The sequence below is a fragment of the Mustela nigripes genome, chromosome 2 (genome assembly GCF_022355385.1).
Source record: "Mustela nigripes isolate SB6536 chromosome 2, MUSNIG.SB6536, whole genome shotgun sequence".
Classification (NCBI taxonomy): Eukaryota; Metazoa; Chordata; class Mammalia; order Carnivora; family Mustelidae; genus Mustela; species Mustela nigripes.
The window spans coordinates 128,505-151,248 of record NC_081558.1 but is presented as its reverse complement, the minus strand read 5'-3'; the positions used below and the strand labels follow the sequence as shown (position 1 = coordinate 151,248).

Genomic DNA, 22,744 nt, shown 5'->3' with positions numbered 1-22,744 from the left:
CACACGCCTGGCACCAGTCTTCGTCGCGTGCCCCTCTCTGGGTCTCAGTTTCCTCATTAGGAAACGGAGCGAGGCGGTCATTTCCCAGCGTCTTCCAGCTGGAACAGTGGGGAGGGAGGGGCCCGACCTTGGGGTTTGGAGCTCTCGCCTTCGCCGACCGCGTCCCCACCCCTTTCCAGGCGCCAGTTTCCCCGTCAGTCAGAAGCGGGAGGAGGCAGGTGATTTCTGTGTCTCCCACCTCCGTCCTTCTAGGAATTTGGGCACCGGTGGGTGGGGCGAAGCTGGGGTCGTCTCCCTTCCCGGCTGCTGGACCCGAGGCGGCGTCCGGGCCTCCGGCGGGCCTCAGTTTCCCCAGCCTCCCCGCAGGCGCCGGGACGCCCAGGGCCCGGGTCCCAGGGGCGCAGCCCCCCGCGGCTGCGCGCTGGGCCGGGCGGATGACATCACCGGGCCGGGGGCGGGGAGGGAGCGGGACGGCGGGGAGGGAGCGGGACGGAGGAGAGGGCCTCCTCCGCGCCAGGCGCAGCGCCCGGTCGGGCTCGGTCGGGCGACCGCGGCCATGACGCAGGGTCCGGGCGGGCGCACGCCCCCCGCACCGCCTGCGCCCCCCGAGCCCGAGGCGCCCACCACCTTCTGCGCGCTGCTGCCGCGCATGCCGCAGTGGAAGTTCGCCGCTCCCGCGGGCTTCCTGGGCCGGAGCCCGGCTGCAGCGCGCACGGCCGGGGGCGCGGGGGCCGCCGACTCCCAGCCCGAGCCGGCCGGCCCGGCTGGCGTCCCAGCGCTGGCGGCGGCGGTCCTGGGCGCCTGCGAACCGCGTTGCGCCGCGCCTTGCCCGCTGCCCGCGCTCAGCCGCTGCCGGGCCGCGGGGGCCCGGGGGCCGCGGGGCGCGCGGGGGGTGGCCGGGCCCCCGGACGCCGCCGCCGACGAGTGGATCCGCAAAGGCAGCTTCATCCACAAGCCGGCGCACGGCTGGCTACACCCAGACGCCAGGGTCCTGGGGCCCGGGGTCTCCTACATCGTGCGGGTAAGTGCGCCGCCCGGGGTCCTTGGGACCGTCTCTTCCCCGGACCCCCAGGCTGGGGCTGCCCTCCGCCCTCCTCTCCGCCGCCCACACCCAGCGAGCTCTCCGGTCTCTCTCCTCCACGCTTCCTCCTCTCCCCGCCAGCCTGGACCCCCATCTCCAGCCGGCGCGGCGCTGGGGTCGGCGTTCCCACCGCGTCACGTGGGGAGGGGCGGGGAGAGGGCGGCAGGTGGGTGGGGGGCACGCATGCGCGGGTGAAACATTCTCCGGCTCCGTGGGTGTTGCGGGGGGTGCGCGGGGGGGGTGCCGCGGGTGGGCCCGTCCTACCCCCACGGACCCGCCTTAAAAGCGTCTTCGCGGAGTCGGAACCTGCGGAGGCCCTGGCCGAGGTGGGGCGCGTGTGGAAAGGGGCCACGCCCAGCCGGACCGCAGGATTCGGGGCGGGGGGGGGGGGGACTGCGGGACTCAGGGTGGGGTGAAAAGCGAGGGGCCCTCCTTTATCCTGGCGAGCCTTTCAAGCAGACGGAAGAGCATCTGTGCGTCTCTACCTACGACTGTAAACGTTTTACCGTCTCTACTCCGATGTCTGTCCCTGAACCCGTAGAGCGAGCTAACCCGGAGGACGCTGGCCGTTCAGGGCTTCGCACGGTCTCCCTCCCTCCGGAGAAAGCGGTCCTCTTACCACAGCCCATTGTTCCGTCTGAGAAACCATCAGATTCCAGAACGTCCTCAAACGTCGGGCAGGAGTCACACCCCCTCAGGTGGCTTTTTGGGACAAGGACCCTGCAAGTGAATGCATTTACATTTGGTTCTCTGTTCCCTTTGCAGCTGTCCCCAACACCTCCTGTCCCACCTCTCCGAGGACTGGGTGGAGTGGTGTCCCCTGCTAAGTTCATGTCCACGGGCACCTGTGAATACAGTTTTAGAAACAGGGTCTTTGTAGATAGAATCAAGTTAAAATGAGGTCGTCCCGGAGTAGGCTGGTGTTGTCCTAAAAGGGAAATGACACAGACCCACAGGGAGAAGCCGCATGAGCAGGAAGGCAGATGTGGCAGAGATGCTCCCACAGGCTTGGGGACCCCAAGGGTTGCTCCTCCCCACCCCCAGGAGCTGGAGGAGGCAGGAAGGACCCTCTCCTGGAGGGAGCCTCCAGACGCCGCGTGGCCCTGCCTACACCCTGATTTCAGACTTCTGGGTGTGCAGAGCTGGGAGAGGAGACGTTTCTGTGGCTTAAGCGGCCCGGCTTGTGGCGCTTGGTTTTGACAGCCCCAGGAAAGTACTGCGTCCCTGAGAGTGTGGACTTCCTGAATGTCACAGACCCTCCCTCCTCCACGCCTGGCTCAGGTCTGAGCATTGTATCATCCGGGGACCCTGTGGGATGTGTGGAGCCTCAGGCCCCAGCGTGGACTGGCCGGGCCCACAGTCTGGGTCTGTCCCTGTTCTCGGGGGTCTTTGACTTGGCTCTTTGCCCTTTCTTTTCCTGAATTCTGGCAACGGGTCTGCAGGCGTGACTGGGTTCAGGATTTGCTTTGTAGCAAGGGTGTCACGCGCATAGTGGACTTCCCAGCTCCGGAGAAGCTGCATCCGCCCTGTGGGCGTGGGGCAGAGAGTGTTCCGGATTCGGATGCTTGGGCTGTGGGGCGCACGCTGTTAGGTTACTGCCATGATCATGACGTTTTCGTCAACACAGTGAATACCAGTGCACGCCGGGCGCACTGGTGTGGAAGGAGGATCCGGTCCCCGTGCTTACAGGCTTCATTCCACGGGAGACGCTAATAGTAAATAGTAAATAAAGAGAACACGGACGTGGCGGATACTGGCAGGTGCTAATTAAAATAGAATGATGTCAGGGTAAGACTGGGTGTTTACTTCAGACGGGGTCGTGGGGAAAGGGATCTTGCAGGAGATGACATTTCAATGAGACCTGAAGCCATGAGGCCCCAGACATGAAACAACTGGGGAGGGGGAGTCGCAGGCAGGGGCATAGCAAGTGCCAAGGCCCAGTGGCAGGGAATGCACTTGGCATGTTTGGGTAACAGCCCCGGACCCGTGTGTGTGGAGCTTCCAGAGAGAAGCAGCAGAGGAATGGGTTGTAGGCAAGCTTGGTGCGGATGGTTTTAAGCAGGGCTCAAAGGGTGGAGTTTGGGGTTTGGAGGGGTCTTTCTGGGAGCTCTGTAGAAATGGGGTGGGGGTGCGGGCCAGAGGGGACGAGAGACGAGTCCCTGGATCAGGGACACATGGGGGCGGAGAGAAGTGGGGACCTTTCTGTGGAGATGGAGCCCACAGGCGTCTCTGATGGATGAAGGATCTGAACCAGCCTCTGTCTCTGCTGTGTTTGCCTGGAAGCCTCATGGGCCTCTGGAAAGATCCCTGTTTGAGATGAGAAGGTGGAGCCCCGGCAGGCAGAGAGGGGAACGCGGCATCTGAGTTCTGGGCGCCCAGTACAGTGCCAGGCATGGACCGGCCTGTGTCATCGTCACGGCCCTGAGGGTGCCCGCCCGTCATCTAGATGAGGACACCAAGGCACGGCCACGTGGAGGAACCCGTGGGACCCTCTCCTGCTAAGGGACATGGCGGCTGCTGCACCCCAAACCACACTCAGAGCTTTGAGGTGAAGGATGTCGTCATCTCGTGGGAGAGGGCCCCTCTGTGGCCGCTCCACTCAGCGGCCCGCTGACCTTCCTGTGGATCCGGGCTCTGTCACTCTGTGTTGGCGTGAAAGTGCCCTCGAAATCCGCGTCCACCTGGAACCCCAGAACGTGATCTTGTTTGGAAACAGGGTTTTTGCCGATGTAATTAAGGGTTCCTGGTAAACTATGTGAGGACACCTGGAGAAGGTCTGTGTGAAGAGGGGGCGGAGAACAGAGCGACGGGGCTGCGCGTCCGGGGCCACCAGGGGCTACCAGCAGGCTCCACTGATGCAGGAAGGACCCTCCTTCAGGGCAGGGGGTGGGGGGTGGGGTCCAGCCCTGAACTCCTGGATCTCAGGCCTCCGGTCTCCAGACTGAGAGAGTTCACGTCTGTTGTTCTAAACTGCCCTGTCTGTGGGGCGACAGCCACCCCGGGAGGTGAGGGTGCCACCCTTGATGTGACTTCCCTCTCAGACCAGGTCTCCCTCTGGCTGTCCCGTCACCCTGCAGGAAAGAGCCTTCTTCCCCTCTGGTCCTGGCCCTTTCATGAGTGAGGGAACCTTTCTCAGAAATGCCCAGCCAGATTCCCCTCATGTCTCTTTGGCCAGACTTGTGTCCCATGAACTTTGCCTCAACTAGCTGAGGGGTGGACCTAGAGCATCGCCGCCCAAAGACCTCCCTGAGGCAATGGAATGTTCCAGATCTCTGCTGTCCAGTATGGTAGCCCCACCTGGCCACTTAGCCTTTGAAATGTGGCTAGTGTGACAAATGAAATTTTAGTTTTATTTAATTTTAAGTAAAATTCAGGTGGTTGCATGAGGCACATGTTTGCCTTACTGGACAGTTCAGTTCTAGTTGTCCCTGATCTTCTGATGTTTCTGAAGGGCGGGTGTCTGAGCAAACTTCCGCTGTTAAGAATGTGAACCCGCACTGTGGACGAGCCAGAATTTGCATCAAGCTCTGTGGCCCACCAATCCTGTCTTCCTCCCACTCGTACCATTTTGATGCATTGGGCTTCTGATTTCATAAAAACTCCACTGATGAGAACTTTCTGCTTTTTAAATTAAAAAAAATATTTTTTTATCTATTTGAGAGATAGAGTGAGAGAGAGAGAGAGTGCGCGCACTAGCAGGGGCAGAGGGAGAGGGAGAAGCAGGCTGCCCACTGAGCAGGGAGCCTGATGCAGGGCTCCATCCCAAGACCTTGAGATCGTGACCTGAGGCAAAGGCAGATGCATCACGACGGAGCCGCCCAGGTGCCTTGAGACCTTTCTCTTTCGTGAGGAGCCCTCATTCGTGCCCTGTCATAAGCTCTCCATGAACAAAGGTTTTAAAACGGTGTGCCCAGCTCTGCTCGTGGTGCTGTGGGACACAGAAAGACATTGACCCTGGCCAGGTGGACTGACTGGCTGGGAGGGATCAGAGCTCAAGCCTGGACACATGTCAGTGAAACAGCGAGGACTCCATATCACTCAGTTTTTCCTGAAGTGTGGTTTTCATACGCTCGTGATAATGCAAGGGAACTGTGGGAGATTAACTGAATAGAGATGTTTTTGGCTGAAACACAGCTTATTCCTTGAAGACAAGGGGTGGGGTGTCTCCAGGATGACTTAATTCAGTGGCTTGACGACATCCCTGATGACCTAAGGTCTTTCCATCCTTTTGTGCTGCTGTCTTCAGTATGCCGGCTTAGCTGCCCTCATGGTCCCAGAATGGCAGCCACTGCACCAGGCATCACACATGGATCCAACCATGTGCATTGGAAGAAAAGAAGACCGTTCCTTCCTTAGTTCTCTTTCCCCCCAGACCTCAATGGCCCCAAATGGCAAAAATCTATTCATAGCAAGAGAGATGGGATTATCAAGTTGACTGAAGCCAGTGATGAACAGTGTGGTGCCCAGATGTCTGGGGACTTGTTATAAATGCACATTCTTGGGCTCCACGCCAGAGCTGCTGTGTCAGAGACTCTGGGGTGGGCCCCCTGCAGTCACAGTTTCCAGGTGATTCCGACTTCGGTTTAAGACAACGGCTTGCAGTTCTGTTGGCTTAAGAGCTCCTCATTTAGACCCAGTATTTTGTAACCCTCCACCATGACCTGAACCTCAGGTCTATCTGTAACACCTCCTGCAGGTTGGTTTCCCTGAGAATCCATAGGATGTAACAAAGCAGCAATAAAAAGGAGAAACACAGTGACAACAACCTGTGATAGCTCAGGATATGTTTCGGTGTGTACATGTATAGACTTCGCTCCACATGTATAGACGCACTGGGACCTGGGTGGAAGCTGGTGCCTTCATGACGCCCAGGGTGCACACGGCTGCGGTGGACGTGGGGTCCAGCAGCTCAGACACCACTGGCGTTGCTGTAAGCGACGTGATATTCTGAACTACTGGACAAGTCCTGGTAACGTCTGAGCTACGCAAAATAGTCTTCTGTCAATACGCGTGATAGTGTCACTAAATCCAGTGTGTATTAAGACCGTCCTGAAAAGTTAAACAGAATCCCCACGTGACCCAGTCCTGCCCTGTCTGGGTGTACCCTCCGAAGACGTGAAAGCAGGTTCCCACGCCCTGTGCTCATGGTAGCACCAGTCACAGCAGGTGCTCTAGGAAGCGCCCAGCGTCTGCCCACAGGTGGACACACACAGCGTGGTCCGTCCCCACGCGGGTACACGGTCCAGCCTCAGGAAGGGAGGGACCCTGACCCCTGCCACACACGGAGGGACCCCGAGGGTATGGGGCTCAGCGAGAGTGGCCAGAACCAGAAGGACCCATCCTGCAGGTCCCACTCCCAGGAGGGCCCCAGAGGAGTCCCGTCTGCATGGAGAGGAGGGGGTGGGTGCAGGGGCTGGGACAGGGCTGGGGGGTCCGTGCTTCGTGGAGACAGAGTCTCCGTATGGGGGGATGGAAAGTTCTGGAGCCAGAGGGTGGGGGTGTGAGCGTGCTTCATGTAATAGTGACCATGGGGACTTGCAGGTGCATCTTGCCACAGTTAGAAAGTAAACGAACAAAAGTGGCCCCACACACCTCGTGTTACGGGTGAGGTGAGGTCGGTTGGGGGCATGGTGATTGCACAGGGTTTCCCACATGCACGAATGCCCGGCGGGATGTTCTGAAGTCCCAGGGGACGTAGAATCATTGATTGGGAGACTCCAGTGTGGGAGTCTCCCCGTGCTCGGAGTGGGGCGCCCCGCTTTCTAGTGATGGTGCAGCTGTCTCTCCGCTGGTGTCGGGCGGGCGTTTGCGCACGACTGGGTTTAGGTTGTGCGTTCAGGGCTGGAAGCACAGGGCTGGGCTGCCTTTTCCCCATCCAGCAAAGCAAGAGGCAGGGTGGATGTCCGTCCTGATACGGTTCTGGAAACTTGGGTCACTTGGTGTATTGGAAAGCATGGTGTCCCCCCAACTCCATGTCCACTGGGACCTCCGAATGGGACTTTATTTGCAGATGGAATCTGGTAGCGACAAGGCCATCCTAGGTTAGGATGGGCTGTAAATTTTTTTTTTTTTTGAGACAGCACACAAGCATGAGTGAGCAGGCGGAGGGGCAGAGGGTCAGGGAGTGTGTCTCCAGCCGAGTCCCCGCTGAGCACAGAGCCTGGGGCAGGGCTCCATCTCCCGACCCTGAGGTCGTGACCTGAGCTGAAATCAGGAGTCAGACGCTTTACTGATGGAGCCCCCCAGGGCCCCAGATCCCGTGAAGTCTAGAAGTACTGGTGTCCCGAGAGGAGAGAAGCGCGGACGCGGGGAGAAGCCGTGTGACTACAGAGGCGGAGATGACTGGCCGGATGGGGCTGGGGCCATCCTGTGAGGACCTGGAGGACCGGCATCCTTGCCCTGGAGCCTTCGGCAGGAACACACCCAGCCGACGTCTGATTTGGACACGTGGTCTCTAGAACCAGGAGAGAGCAGGGCCCCATTGATATCCACTGTCCCGATCCTGGTGGTTACGCGGCCCCTGGAGACCCACACACGGGCCAGGGGGACGTCTGTCTCCTTCGTGAGTAGTAAGTCTCTGTGGGGTCAGAGCCTCAGAACTGAGGGGTGGACGTAAGGCGTGGATGGGATTCTCAGGTTCGTGGAGGATGCACTTTTACTCACCTGGAGCTCGGCTATTGGCCGCACAGACCAAGCCCCCTTCCCCCACGCCAGGTGCCTGCAGAGCCCCCCCCCCCCACTACCCCCTGCAATCCCCTAGGCTGCTCTGCAGCTTCGCCGGGAGGGGGGTTTAGAGGCTGTGCGAGCTTCCTGGGTGCCCACAGACTTCCGCAGCCTTGTCTTAGCAGAGTCGCCTGGACAGACACTTCGCCTTACAATCGTGCTGCGGCCGTTCCGGTGCCGCTCAGAAAAGCTTGAGTAGGCTTCAAACCAGAGGCTATCGGGCGCGATAGGCAGTTTCCTCTTTTCCTCAAACAAATAAAAAAACCTAAGATAGAATTCAGTACCATAAAATTTGCCCACTTAAATTGTACAGTTTAGGGGCTTTTAGTACAAATTTACAGAAACCCTCACTATTGCTCTAATCCGAGAACGTTCCGTCTCCCCAGGACGAAGCCCCGTCCCCATCAGCTGTCCCCGCCCCCCCAGCCCCGGGCCCTCATGGGCCCGCTTGCCCTCCGTGGACGTGTCGCATGCGTGGACTCACACCCCACGTGCCCTTCTGTGTCTGGTTCCCTCCCTGAGTGTCGTGGGCTCGGGGTCTGTCCCCGGGGCAGCACGTGCGGGGGCCTCGCTCCTGCTGGGGCCGGGGACGCTCCCACGTGGGGGACCCGCTACATGGATCTTCTCATCTACTAATGAGGACTTGAATGGTTTCCTGCCATTTCCTTAGAAAATAAACCCAGTTATGTTTATAGATGGAGTCTGCTTAGAATGTTGGGGCCACAGTAGTGTGGGCCATACGGCAGAGGATGATGTGAGGCTCTCCCCGCCGGGAGCGCAGACAGCTGGGTGCTCACACATCTCCGCAGGCCTGGCTTGCTGTGGGAGCTGGCTCTGTCCCTTCCCCCTCCAGGCCTCAAAAAGAGCTCCTTCCCTGTAGTGTTCTAGGGTGGGCTGTGGCCTGCCTGTGCTTCCACGTGTGCCCAGGGGGAGGTGGGATACAGAGCCATGTGGGGTCTCTTCTTGACCTGTGTTAGTGTCCCGGGAGGCTCTCACCAGTCACCACACACGGGACAGCCTAAGTCAATGGCAGAGTCGGCTTTCCCGGCTCCGGGCCCTGGAGGCTGCTGGTCGGAGGTGCAGGTTCGCGGGGGTGGGGGTTGGGGGTTGGTGGGGGGACGCTCCTGCCAAGGCTCCCAGGATCAGGCAGGCGCTGCATCTCTTGGATCTGCCACTCTGAGCTCCCCTGGTGTCTTCCTGGGACACCCATCTGGGATTTAGGGGCCGTCTATAGGCTCTGGGTGGGGGAGCAGGTGCACAGACCTTCAGCGAGGCCAGCGTCCAGCCCAGCACAGCTGGCGTCCGGTGGGTGGTGCTTCCTTGGTGGAGGTCCTGCTCCCTGGTGACCAATCCTAGGCTGAATCTGACTTCTGCGCTTTGACCCCTGCTATCTATTTAAAAGTAAAAATTCTGTTTCTGGTCACCATTTACAAATTACGAGATTTCACACCAAAGCCCCCGGATTTCTGGTCTCCTTTAAAAAAAAATCAGGTGTCTGGTAGCCCTGGGCCCCCATGGCTGTGGAATATGCTGTGTAGTGCCACACCTGTGGTCGTGCCAGAGACACCAGGGCCTCGGTGCATGGGTTCAAATCCTGCCTCTGCCACCTATACGCTTGTGCTTTCTTTGAGCCTCCTTGGACCGGCGTTTCCTGAGGGCTAACAGTTGTCCCTGTGGCGCAGGGACACGGGGACGGTGCCTTGACAGAGGTCATGTGTGATCAGTAAGGACAGTCTGCGTGTGCAGGAGCCCGCCCTGGCCGTCTGCCGGCCTCCCCCCTCTCTGGCCCCTTTGGCATCTGAGTTTGCAGCCCTTGTTCCCAGCCCTCCGGCGTGCCCCCACTGCATTCCTTCTGGGAGCTCCCATCTTTCCAGCACAAGTAAGTCGTGCTCCCCACCCTTCGCCAAGCAGGGACTGGGGGCACACTGGAGCATTTCAGCCTCCCAGAGAGGACCGGACATTAATTGGGGTGAACTTGGGGGTGGTATGGGAATCAGAACCCTTCATCCTGGGCTTAGAACACTGACACCCACGGCCCAGACTCCGTACCTAGAGGGAACAGACCTGTTGGGCAGCCAGCGTCCCACCAAAGCTGTCCCCTCAGTGAGAAAATCCACTTGGGGTCAGGGACTGCAACAAATTCCCTGTGAGGACCCAGTTGTCTAACACATGCCTGGCATATAGGCCATGCCCATCCGTCTGTCCATCTGTCTATCCATCATCCGTTCATCCACCCATCCGTCCATCTGTCCACCCATCCTGTCTGTCTTTCCATCCATCATCCGCCCATCCGTCCATCCATCCATCCGTCCATCCATGGTCCCTCCTCCTATCCATCTGTCCATCTCTCTGTTCACCCATCATATGTCCACCTGTCCTTTATCCATCATCCATCATCCAACTCTCCATCCATCCACCTTTCCATCCATCATCTAACCATCCCCCATCCATCAGTCCATCCGTCCATCTATCCTCTATCTATCCATCCACCTTTCCTTCCATCATCCGTCCATCCATCCATCCGTCCATCTGTCCATCCATCCATCCATCCAACCATTCGTTCATCTGTCCATCCATCCATCCGTCCATCTGTCCATCCATCCATCCGTCCATCTGTCCATCCATCCATCCATCCAACCATTCGTCCACCCAAGAGAAGGTGAGAAGATCTATTCACTCCCTACTTAAAAGTCTCTCATGGCTCCCCAGTGTACGTAGCATGAAACCCAGCCCATCATCCCTGCCCTGGTGCCTTGCTTGTGTCCTGTCATCTCTCTTTGCTCCCGGATTCTCTGCTCTAGCTGCACTGGAGTGAGTCTGTGGCCTCTCCTTGCTTGTTCTCACTTCTGTGCCTGCTACTTGCCATTCCCTTTGCCTGGGTCTTTGCTCGGCTTGCTCCTGCGCTTCCTCGGGTCACTATCTCAGTTAGCACTCACCATGTAACAAATCATTCCACAGTCTAGTGCAGGACGACAAACATTTACTATTTCTTGTGTTTCTTCATTCACGTGGCGATGGGCCAGTGACCGCTGGGATGATGGTGATGGGCCACGTATCTGTCCTCATGGAGCAGGCTGGCCTGGCCGTGTCTCAGGTACCTGAGACCCGTGAGGGACAAGATCCAGGGCACAAGTGATTCTTTAGACCTTGACTGAGTCACCTTTGGTGACATCTCTTTGGCCCAAACAATGTTCCATGGCCACCCCTAGGGCTTGGATGAGGGAGGAATGGCTTATGACTGTGTTTTACAGTCTGTCAATAGCATGAGGTTTCTCTCCCAGAAGCAGCCACTATAACCTGCTAGAATCACTCATCTGTGCTCGAGCAAACACACACACACACACACAGTATATACATGCGTGTGTGTACGTGTTTGTCCTTGACCCCTTGTGCATGTGAATGATGACTCACCATGGCCCCTGTTCTACACCTTGTTCCTGCTACTTAATGAGGGACCTTGGAGATAATCTCATATAAATACATAAAAAATTCTTGTCTTTCTTACAAATGCATACCCTTGCATTCCAAGAACCATGATTTGTTTATATTTAGCAAGAATATAGGGCACCCAGTTAAATGAAAAGTTCAGTGAACACCAATAATTCTTGGTATAAGTATGTCCCACGAACTATTTAGGACATACTTATACTAAGAAAATATTCATTGTTTAGTGGCATTTCCAGTTGAACTGGATCATGTATTGAATCTGACACACTGGATGTGTTGAGATTTAGGATGTCTCTGACTTCTAGCTGATTTGTTCAGTGCTACCGGTACCAGCAGGACAGGAGGGTGTGTGCGAAAGGTGTACCTGAGGGAAGACTGAGGGGGGGGGGAAGGGCGCACAGAGGAGGGCCAGGCATGGGGAGCCAGCCCCTGGGGCCAGCATGAAGGGCAGCTTGGGGGAAAAGGGAGTGGGCGGGCGCTGACCCACCAGGGCATCTTGCTGGCAGCACACACCTGCCCGCCTGTTCCCCTTCCAGTCCTGCAGGCTCAGAGCCCCGTGGAGGGCAGGACATGGGCTGCCCCACACCCCAACTGGTACACACCCCCACAGCCCCTGGGTTGTTGTATCTGTGCGGTGAAGTCCTACAATGAAGTTTCAAGGTCAAAGTGTGTGTGAATTTGTGATTTTTTAAAAATTGAGGTAACATTTACAACAGTTACCCATTAACTATTTTCTATCCTGTTCTGTTCTATTCTATGCTTTTATTTTAAGTAAGGTCTGGGCCCAGCAGGGGGCTTGAGCTCATGACCCCGAGATCAAGAGTGGCGTGTTCCACAGACTGAGCCACCCAGGTGCCCCCCATTACCCTTTTCCAAGTGTACGTATGCTTTAATGGTATTTAGTACATTCACAAGGTCACGCAACCATCAGCACTCTCTGGTTCCAGAACATTCCGTCATTCCAGAAACACCCGTTCCCCTTAGCGCCGAACCCCGCCTCCCCCAGCTGCTGGCACCTGCCGGCCACCTTTCTGTCTCCGGGGTTTGCCTGTTCTGGAGGTTGCACACGCGTGTTCCAGGGCGCACGGTGAGGGGTGCTGCCATGAGGCCATCGGTGCAGCACGGCAGACGCCCCAGCACCCAGACGCGGGCCGGAATGAGGCTTCCGGCCCGGGCTGGTCCCCGACGGCCTCCTCTCGCAGCGGTTGAAGCAGTCAGGGAGCTCTGCCGCTGTTTCTTCCCCTGTTGTCCCTCAGCGTCATCTCTCGGAGACTCGGAAGCCCCCTTTTGTGGGGATGGCGGCCTCGGCAGGGGTTGGCACACTTCCCCTGGAAAGGTCCAGACAGTCCAAGGGTTGGGTTTCATGGTCCAGATGGTTTCCTCCCTCTCTGCCTGCGGGCCCTGTGCTGGGTGTGGGGGTTTGAGTGTGAGCCAGAGCCTTGCCGTCCTGCTCACGCTCCTGGCCCTCCTGGGCTCATGCCCCCATGGAACGGAAAGCGAGAACTAACAGCAGACAGTCGGACCAACAGCAGCCCAGCCTGGGCCTGGAGGGGTCAGTCAGCTTCCGGAAAGCACTTGCTTAGCGTCCGGGAAGGTGGCTCCGAGGATGTGGCTGCTGAGCCTCGAGATGGGGAAGGAACCCGTCTGCGAGTTGAGGGACAAGGAGGGCAGCAGGTGCAAAGGCCCTGGGGCAGCAGGGCAGGATGTTGCTGAGCATGGGGCAGGGCTGCAGCCCAGTGGGGGGAGAGGAGAGAGAGCAGCGCGTGCTGGAGGAAAGGCTTGGGTTCACCTGTCCCCTGCCCCGGGCCCGTCTGGGCTGGTGCTAGGGGCCCACCTGCTAACGGCTCGTTCTCTCTCCCCGCAGTACATGGGCTGCATTGAAATCCTCCGCTCCATGCGCTCTCTGGATTTTAACACCCGCACCCAGGTGACCAGGTGAGCCTCGGAGACCGGCCGCTGTGGGGCCAGGGGCTCGGGGCAGCTGGGGAGGGCTGATGTGAGGCTTCGGAGGTGGCTCAGACAGTTTGCCCTGGGAGCCCAGGAGGAGAGGCACGGTGAGGTTCCCTCCTGCCACCCGGGTTGGGCAACAGTGTGGCCAGGAGTTGGAATGGCCTTGGGGTGGGGCGCGTGGTGTCTGAGTCCCCATTCTGTCCTGCCCTCCGGAGGCCCCTGCTCCCCAGACCCTGGATTTTCTCTCTCAGGTAGAGAGGATGCCTGGTCCCTTGCAGTGTGTGGGACCTGCGGGTGCTGGATCGTTCCTGGTTAAGACTGGGGTCAGGGCCGACGGGCTGGGAGCCTGTCCAGGGCGGAGACAGCATCTCTGTGGTCCCTGCTGTCTTTGGGGCAGAGACGGTGATCTCATGGTGCTCTGAGCTTCTGGGAACAGTAACGAAGAGTTCTGGGTCCAGCCAGGGCCGAGCCCGAGGGGAGAGACATCTTTTTGCCTGTGAGCACTGAGCTAGTCTGTTGGCTGTAGACAGGAAAACACTGCTGAGACGTCATTCACGTGTCAGCAGCTCACCCGCTAAAGTGCACAAGCCGATGTGTTTTAGTTTCTCCCCAGGGTTGTGCAACCACTCCCTCCCCAATTCCAGAACATTCCATCAGCCCAAAAAGAGGCTCTGTGCCCATCGGCAGTCACCCCCTCTCCCAACCCTCCCCCATCCCCCGCCCCCACAAGGCCCCTTCCCATGCGTGGAGGAGCCTGGTCGGGACGTGTCACATACGTGGACTGATACCCCGTGGGGCCTCCTGTGTCTGGTTCTCTCCCTGAGCGCTGTGGGCTCAGGGTCGTCCCTGGGGCCGTGTGTGGGGACCTCGCTCCTGCTGGGGCCGGGACGCTCCTGCACATGGGGGAGGCCTGTGTATCTGTTCACGAGTCGGTGGACCCTTGGGTGTCAGTGGTTATCACAACTTGAGCTGCTGTGAACAGGTCTTGTGTGGATTGTGTTTCCTTTTTTCCTGGGTGTGTCACCCGGCTGTGGGGGGCTGTATGCTGACCCCACATCTCGCTGTTTGGAGAGCTGCTGGACCATTTCCAGGTGGCAGCTCTGTTCAACTTCCCGCCGGCTGGATGCAAGGGTCGGGTTTGTTCTTGTGGCACCAGTTTTCCCGGGCCCGGTGTAGTCTGACCTTCGGGGTCCCGTGATGTCCTGGCCCCCTGGGGGACTGGCTGTTTCCCAGCGGTCTGTTGCTTATTGTCTGGGGGAGCCCAGAGCAGAGTCACCCTCTCAAGCCACAGATGGGGATCTGACGGGCCTGTGGCCACGCGGAACTTGGGGTCCAGGCTCTGGGCCTGTGCTCATCCCCTGTCTGCGTGCTGTGGTCTAACGTTGGGCTGTGGTCCAGGGATGCATTGGTCACTGAGAAGGGAGGCGCCAGAGGGTGAGAACCCAGGGTGGTGTGTGGGGGGCGGGTCTGCAGGCATGCACCGGGTGGGGGCCAGTAGCCCTGATCCAGGGCTCTGTCCCTTCCTCCCCTTTCCAGGAGCCCTAGCTTCCCTCCCTCCTGAGAGCCCGTGGCATCTGACCCCCACACTCTGCGAGCTCTTGCCTCCTCCCCAAGCGCCCCACCCCCTCTCAAGCTCACTGAGCCCCCTCCTCCCTCCCCCCATGCAGGGAAGCCATCAACCGGCTCCATGAGGCCGTGCCTGGCATCCGGGGCTCCTGGAAGAAGAAGGTGGGTGAGGGGCTCCCGGTCCCTGAGCGGTACTGGTGGGCGTGGCTGGAGCAGTGGGGGCTGGCGTGGCCGACCTTGGGCCCCGCCCCAGCGCCCCCCTGCCCCCGCAGCCCCGCCTTCTGCAGCGGCGCGGAGCTAGCCAGCCTGCCGGCCCCGCACTGCCCCCTGCCCCATCCCCACCCCAGGCCCCCAACAAAGCGCTGGCCTCCATCCTGGGCAAGAGCAACCTGCGCTTCGCCGGGATGAGCATCGCTGTGAGCATCTCAACCGACGGCCTCAACCTCTCGGTGCCCGCCACGCGCCAGGTGGGTGTCGCGGGCTGCAGGGCCGCCCTGGCTTCTGGGGGAGGCTGGAGGGGCGCTGGGTGCAGAGCTGCGGGTGGATGTGGTCACCCGGGGTGTGCAGAGAACCCACCCGGAGCCAGGAGCTGAGCTGCCCTCATGGCAGGCACAGTGCGGGGCTGCCACCAACCACCACGCCCCTGCAGAGAGTGACCCGGACGCAGGGTCAGCAGTGCCCGGGGGAGGGCCCTGGCTTGGAGTCTTGGTGGAAACCAAGAGAATAATTACAAATCCTAAAAAGGACCATGGGGCCCGGCAAGGGATGTTGTAGGTGTGCAGTAGGCTCTGTGATGGAGCGGGGGCATCCTGGAGGGCTTCCCAGAGGTGGTGAGGTGAGCTGGGAGGGAGGAGGTGAGCAGAGGACATCCCAGGCAGAGGCCCTCTGTGGGGAGACAGAGGTGGAGAAGTCACAGCCTCGGGACTTGGCGAGACAGCACCGTGACCCTGGAGAGTGCTGGGATGTGCGGCTGTGGGGGCACTCGGAGGGACGGAACCCAAGCCAGGTTGTGTGTGGCGGACCTGGGGAGCCACTGACTGCTCCCTGGGTCATGGAGGCACCTGAGCACTCAGGACAGCCATGGATGGTGGCAAGCGAGCACACAAGCAAGCATGGAAACGAGTGTGCAGATGTGCACACAGGACACATGCAAATGAGGGCGCATGCATAAGTGAACCGCAGATGAGCCAGCCCATGCAAATGAGCATGCAAATGAGCATGCAAATGAGCACAGGGTGGGTATTGTGGACCCTGGAGCCTGGGGCAGTCCTGCCTGGGTCTCTGCCTATGAGGTGGCCCTGGGTGTGCCCAATGATCCGGGGGCCCCAGGTGTCATGTGTGTGGCTGTGCAGGCCCGCGTGGGGCATGTCAGGGTGTGGAGAGGGCTTGAGTGTGTCCCGGTGTATGTGGTAGTGGCTGTGTCTCTGGACCTGTCCCCGCGGGGGCATCTGTGCAGGGCGGAGTGTGTCTGTGTCTCTGTGTGTGACGGTGCGTGTCTGTGCTTCTGTGGGTGTTGGGTGCGTTTGCGCATGCTTGGGGGTGGGCGTGACCTCTGCACCCTGCCCCGGGGGCCGTCCCCATCCAGGTGTATTTCTGGTCCACTCCCTGTGGCCCTGGCCTGTGACCACGTATGTCTCTCTCCGGCCAGATCATTGCCAACCACCACATGCAGTCCATCTCCTTCGCGTCGGGCGGCGACACGGTAAGGCCGGGGGCCGGGGGTGGACTCATGCCCCTTCTGTTCCCTGAAGAGGGCCCCCGCACCGCTGGATTCGGGGGCGGCTTCCTGGCCGGGCTGACCCCTGCCCTGTGCTCGCTCTCTTTCCAGGACATGACGGATTATGTAGCCTATGTAGCCAAGGATCCCATCAACCAGAGAGGTGAGGTCCCGGCGGGGGCGGCTGGGGGCCCCAGGGGCCAGGCCGACGGATGCCCCGTAACGTGCCGCCGTCTGCAGCCTGCCACATCCTGGAGTGCTGCGGGGGCGTCGCCCAGAGCGTCATCAGCACCGTGGGCCAAGCCTTCGAGCTGCGCTTCAAACAGTACCTGCATAGCCCCCCCCGGGTGGTCGTGGCCCCGGAAAGGTACAGACCTGCCTTGTCCTGTCTTCCCGGGGACAGCGTGTGCCCTGACCGAGGCCAGGCACCCGGCCCTCGTGCTTGCCTCCTCCGCGTTGGGGGCCGTCTCTGCTCTGTCCCGACTTTCCTCCGTGCGCCCCGTGGGCTCGTGGCCCACCGCCGGGCCCGTCCCCTCGTCTGGGAACCCGGCACGAATGCACCTGCTCTGCCCCGGCTGGCTGAGGCAAAGATCTGAGGAGCCGCTCCGGGCGGGGGCCCCCACTTCTGCAGAGGGCCAGAGGGTCCATGCTCTCGGCTGTGCGGCCGGACCGCCTGTCCTGGCCGCTGTGGCGTGGGGGTGTCTCGAGGGGTCCCGGGCTGAGGGCCAGCAGGTCTGTTTACAGACACGAAGTTTGGACTTCATGTCGCTTTCACGTGTCACCAAACATTGTTCTTTTGCTGTTCTCTGAATCATTGAAAAGTTCTGTGGCTTAAAACAGAAAAATCCATTCTTAGCTGCTGGGCCGCCGCCTGTGGGCAGCCAGCTGGATCGCAGAGCCTTGTGCTCAGCTGCCTGGCTCACGAGGTAGCCAACTGCCCGACTAAGTAGTGGGTAAACCGTGTGAGCCGTTTCCAAGAGCGGAGTTCGCAGGGACAGACTGGGCTGTGGGAGTCCTCACCCGCGTGCCTGGAACCCTGTCCCTGTGGGCTCACGCCCCACACATGTGCACGCCTCCCGGGCCTTGCAGGGGCGGGGGGTTTGGGGGCCGGTTCCCGTGGCTGCCCCTGTTTTACTCTCAGGACCCGCAGGGCCAGAGGGCAGGGCCGTGGCAGTGCTGACAGCACTGCCACCCTAACCTCGGGACTGGCTCTGGGTACAAGCGTGGGGCGAGCGTGTCCCCCCCACCCGCCAGAGCGAGGACCACTGTGGCTTAGCAGAAGCGCTGGGGAGCTCACAGCACCCCGGTGGGAAAGAGCACGTAGCTCCCCCCACAGCCAGCCCGGAGCGCCAGAGCCAGGAACTCCAGCTGCAAGGCCTTAGCACCCTCTTGGGGGTCATCATTCACTCTGCCCCTGAGCCCTGGGGCTCCTGCCTGTGCTCCCGCTTGCTGTCTGTCCCCAGGCTGACCAGGCCAGAGGACTCGGCCTGGGGGGATGAGGAGGAATCGGAACACAATTACTACAACAGCATCCCAGGGAAGGAGCCGCCCCTGGGCGGACTGGTGGACTCCAGGCTCGCCCTGACTCAGCCCTGTGCCCTCGGGGCCCTCAGCCAGGTCAGCCCCTTTGGCCCTCATGGGCTGGGCCAGGAGGGGTGGGGGGTTGCGGGGCTTTGTCCCCAGGCGCTGACTTCTCGGGCCTAACCCCAGCGTCGCCTTCTCTTTCTCTTCTCTGTGACCGCGGCGGCGGGTCCTGGGCCTTCCTCCCTTCCCTGCCCAAACCGCACAGGGTGTCTGGCCCTACTCCCGCCTCAGAACCTGAGCGGATTCTCGTATCCACAGTCGCATCAGGGCCATGAAAAGGGTGTCCGGGGCGGTACCAGGGATCTATGACAGGGAGTCCAACTCGGGGGTCAGGAGGACTTTCAGGAGGAAGCAGCGTTTGGGCCGGCCCTGACGGGTGATCGGAGTTGCCTGGGAGAGCAGTGCGGGGAAGGGCACCCAGGTGGAAGGAACAGAATGCGGCAGGTGGCGGGAAGGTGCAGAGCGCAGCTGAGGCTGCGGCAGAAGTGCGTGGAGGGTTGGGGAGGGCGGTGTGGGGCCCAGGGACGGGGGCTTGCATGTGGCTGGAGGACCCTCACCGTCTTTTGCAGGGGGCATCTCCTGCTCGAAGGGACACGTGCAGCCTGCCGTGGGACCTGGGCGCCCCAAGTGCTGGTAGGTGCCCCAGCCCCGCCCCTGCCCTCTCTTCACTTGGCCCTGTGAGACTGCGCTCACTCCCTGCTCTTGGGGTCATCGGCGTCAGTTTCTTTTTATTCCGCACAGACCACTTTCGTTGCATTTTGGGCAGAGGTGCTGTATTCCCGTGGTTCAAAATGCTGGGGTGAAAGTGCACTTGGTGAGACGTTGCTGGGCACCCCTGCCCCGTCTGCCTCTCCGCCTGCCCGCGCAGGCCACCACTGTCCTTCGCTTCTGGTCTCGTTTCCCCGGCGCGTGTCACTCTCCACGATCTCACGGACGGTGGGGGCTCTGCACGCTCGCTGTCCAGCTCGCTTCCCCACACAGCCGTCCGCCCTGGGGTTCGCTCCGCGCCTGTCCGCGCACACGTCCTCACCCTTGTCCTGTTTGGCCGCTGCTCGGCCCGGAGGTGTGGGTGGACCTCCAGGTGTGTGCGGGGAGGACAGCACGAGGTGGGCTGGGGTTCCCAGTAGGGCCCGTCCCCCGAGTGGCTGCTTCTTCCGTTTGGGTGGACGTCCCGTCGTCGGGCACCCATCAAGGTACCGTGGACTTTTGTTTTGACAAAACGATGCGTTTTCAGCCTGTGAGCCGCTCACCTCATTACACGTCGCTGTAAGTGACCTGCCTTTCCCTTGCAGCCAGGAGTGTGTCCTTGCACACTCGGTGTGACGTGCAGAGGTGCTGGCCCTCGAGGTGTGCCGGTCCTTGGTCACCATGGCGTCCGTCCATAGGGCTGCGGGCTCGTGCCCAGGCCCTACAGCTCAGCTTGCTCTGCTCGCGCGGGCCCTCCTGCCGGGCACGGAGGGCCTTGCGGCTGTGTCTGCCGGCGGAGGCGAGGTTGGGGGACGGCGGGGAACAGTGTTTGTCACACGCCCGAGGCTGCGGGGCTGTCCGCCCACCAGCCTCGCTGCAGCTGCCTGTTTCCCCCGCAGCCTCACGAACATCTGTGCTGGGTTTGGGGTTGTTTGTAGATCTTCCCCGGTAATCTGGGCGTCTTTGGCGCTCCTAGCATGGTGTTTAAAGGCCACTTTTGTTGTTGGGCGCCCTGCAGGTGCTCGTACCTGGTCTGCGTCTCCCCAGCGTCTCCCAGCCCCAAGCCTCCGCATGCTCCTGCTTCTGGTTACGCCCTTCCCTATTGTCTAGCCGAGAACTCCTACCGCTGTGTTCGTGCCCCAGCTCCGATGCCCAGGAGTTGGCTCTCGGTCTGGATTCCTGCCACCCAGGCTTATTCCGCCGGCTCTGGCTGTGGTGGGCTGGAAGAGTTTGTGCCTCTCCAGGCAGACCAGGAGACCTGCCCTCTGCCTATATCAGCCACCCAGGACCCACACGTCATTAGTCCTCAAACTGAATCATAATTTTTTTTTAGAGTATTTACTTATTTATTTATGTGAGTGAGCGCACAAGCGGGGGAGGGGCAGACAGAGGGGGAAGCAGGCCCCCCACTGAGCAGGGAGACCTATGCAGGCTGGATCCCAGGACCCCGGGATCATGACCTGATCTGCAGGCAGACGCTTAACTGACTGAGCCCCCCAGGTGTCCTGAATTCTAACTTTGATGATACTGTTCTAAGGTTGTAGCCCTCAGCCCTGCTTATAAAGGATCTAGCCCTAGCACCCCATTTCACAGAGGAAGGGGGGCGCAGAGAGGTTAGCAGACCTGCCCATGTCCACAGAGGACAGATGGGGCTGGCGTGTGAGTTCACATGTCCCGGAGGGCAAAGATGTCACTGGCATGACGGGTATTACCAACCGTAGGGCTCTCGGGCTGGCTGTGGCCGCACAGTGCATTGAAATCATGATTTCTCTGCCAAGGATTAAAAACAGTGACGTTTAGAAAGGAATAGACAGTTCTGAGAAGAATACACGCGGATGCCCTTTGACCCTAGGAAGAGAAGCTCAGCCTTGCTCAGATGTGAGAAAAGGAAACTGCGGCCCCCAGATGCCACTTCCCACCTCTCAGCCCAGCAGACCGCCCCCGGCACCTGGTGGGACACGGTGGCCGGTGGCTGAGGCCAGGGGCCTGGTCAGGGTCTGACAGAATCTGAGTGGCCCCAGGGAAGGAGAACTTTGCTGCTCTGTGGGTGTTAACTCACAGTTAAGAAAAGAAAGGAAACCCTAAAATAGTACAGGCACACTATCGAGCGACCTGCGTGTTGTGTGGGGAGCGTAATCACAGGGGACCAGTTTCATCGGGATTAGATTTTGGATGTGCACATCAGCCTACGCCTGGGGCTTTCTGCTACTGTCCTGCCTGGTGGCAGTGTCCCTGCCTGGGGGTGCCCTCCGGAGCTCGAAGCCCCTGGGGGGACATTCCTGCGGTCTGTCACTCCAGGCGGTGCCTGGAGGGCGGCAGGTGGCGATGGGGCTCCCTGTGTGATCCCTCCTGCTCCTCGGGTCCTGGGCTCCTGCGGCTGACCCTCCACTCCTCCTGCGCTCCCCAGGCCCGCCGGGGGACGGCTACGTGCAGGCCGACACCAGGGGCCCCAGAGACTACGAGGACCACCTATACGTCAACACGCAGGGTCTGGACACCCCGGACGTTCTGCAGCCGGAGGACAGCCCCAAGAAGGATCTGTTTGACATGCGTACGTGGGGGCAGGCCAGCCGGAGAGGGGAGGTGTGCCCCTAGCAACCAGTGGTCTGAGGGGGGCGGCCCAGCCTTCTTCCCCTTGGGACTTTGCCAGTTGGTGAGGGTGGGGTGGGGGCACTCCCTAGGGGGAGGCTCTGAGCCCCCCTCCCTGGGACTCTGAAGTCTCTTGGGGGTGACCCAGTTTCCTCTCTGTAGGGGTTTCCAATCTGTGGGGAAGGGCATTGAGTGGCTGGTATGAGGGGGAGGCTCAGGCCCCTCTTCCCTATGAGATGCCTCCGTCTCCGGGGGGGAGGCTTAGCTCCTTCCCTCAGGGTCTCCTCAGCCTGATGAGGGTATTTTAGCTCCTCCATCATTTGAGGAAGTGGGCCCAGACCCCTTCCACTGGGAATCCTGGCCTGATGGGGGAGGCACCCTTGGGGAGACCGCTCCTTTGGGTGGGAGGCCCCAGTCCGCTGGGGCAGGCCTAAGCACGTGAGGAGAGAGTGAACAGTGGGTGGGGGGCGTTTGCTCACTTCCCTCTGGGATACTCTGGCCTGACAGAGGACTCCGTCTGATGGAGGAGGCTGAGTCCAAACAGCCCCCTTACCTGCCACAACACCAGGCCATCCTCTTCCACAAGCACCGTGGGGCTCTTGGCTCCGTGCTGGCCCACGCAGGGTCACTTCCCTTCCTCAGGACACCTCCCTAGTGGGAGATCCCCAGGAACCAACCAAGCCAGCTGGAGATTTCTTCCTTCCCAGAGTCCGCCAAGCCCCCTCCCCCACCACTGATGTGGCACGAGCGGAGGTCCCTTGAGCACCCACCGTGCACCAGTCAGGGGACTAAAAGCGTGGCCCCTGCTGGCTCACCGCGGCCCTCAGATGGGAAAGGAGGTGCTCCCGTGGGAGCTTCTGCGGCTGGCTGTCCCCTTAGGGGGCACGATGTTGCAGCAACCCCGGCCAGCCTTGCACTGAAAATCCTGGTCTGCGTCTGATTTGTCCCGCCTGGGTCAGTGGGATGGTGGGATGCAGGTGTGGACGGGCCAGGCCTGGTCGAGCGTCCTGCTGGCTGGAGGCTGGGCCAGCTGCACCTGGACCAGCAGAGGAGTCAGGCAGGAGGGGTTCCCGAGGAGCAGAAGGGGAAGGAGTGTGGGGGCACAGGACACAGCTGTGCCAGGGTCGGGGTCAGGGCTGGGGTTCTGATCTGTGCGGTCCCACGTGCAGTTCTACAAGGGGAAGACAGGCTCTGAGAGGGCGAATGGCCTGTCTGGTGTTGCACTGTGCTGGCCAGGAGCCTCAGAAAGCCTCTGCAGAGGCCAGAAGCTTGTCTGGGGGGTGCCGGAGAGAGGAACGCCAGCCTCCCTCGTGCCACCAAGTGCACTGTTGCAGGGAGCGCGGTGTTGTAGTGGGGGCTGGCCGGGGCCATCCGGCAGTCAGTGAAACAGGAGGTGGACG

General features: G+C 60.5%; 1 protein-coding gene across 2 annotated transcripts in view; it reads left to right on the top strand.

Moving 5' to 3' along the window:
• The first annotated feature begins 483 nt into the window (after nucleotides 1-483).
• Nucleotides 484-22,744, top strand: part of SHC2 (SHC adaptor protein 2) — a 35,904-nt gene continuing 13,643 nt past the window's right edge. For both annotated transcript variants that reach the window (XM_059388411.1, XM_059388410.1), the window contains exons 1-10: nucleotides 484-1,021; nucleotides 13,116-13,186; nucleotides 14,869-14,929; nucleotides 15,115-15,234; nucleotides 16,416-16,469; nucleotides 16,596-16,647; nucleotides 16,725-16,851; nucleotides 17,948-18,101; nucleotides 18,638-18,701; nucleotides 21,163-21,306. In XM_059388411.1, the coding sequence (XP_059244394.1) occupies nucleotides 557-1,021; nucleotides 13,116-13,186; nucleotides 14,869-14,929; nucleotides 15,115-15,234; nucleotides 16,416-16,469; nucleotides 16,596-16,647; nucleotides 16,725-16,851; nucleotides 17,948-18,101; nucleotides 18,638-18,701; nucleotides 21,163-21,306 (1,312 nt within the window). In that variant the 5' untranslated portion in view covers nucleotides 484-556. The remainder of the gene's footprint in view (nucleotides 1,022-13,115; nucleotides 13,187-14,868; nucleotides 14,930-15,114; nucleotides 15,235-16,415; nucleotides 16,470-16,595; nucleotides 16,648-16,724; nucleotides 16,852-17,947; nucleotides 18,102-18,637; nucleotides 18,702-21,162; nucleotides 21,307-22,744) is intronic.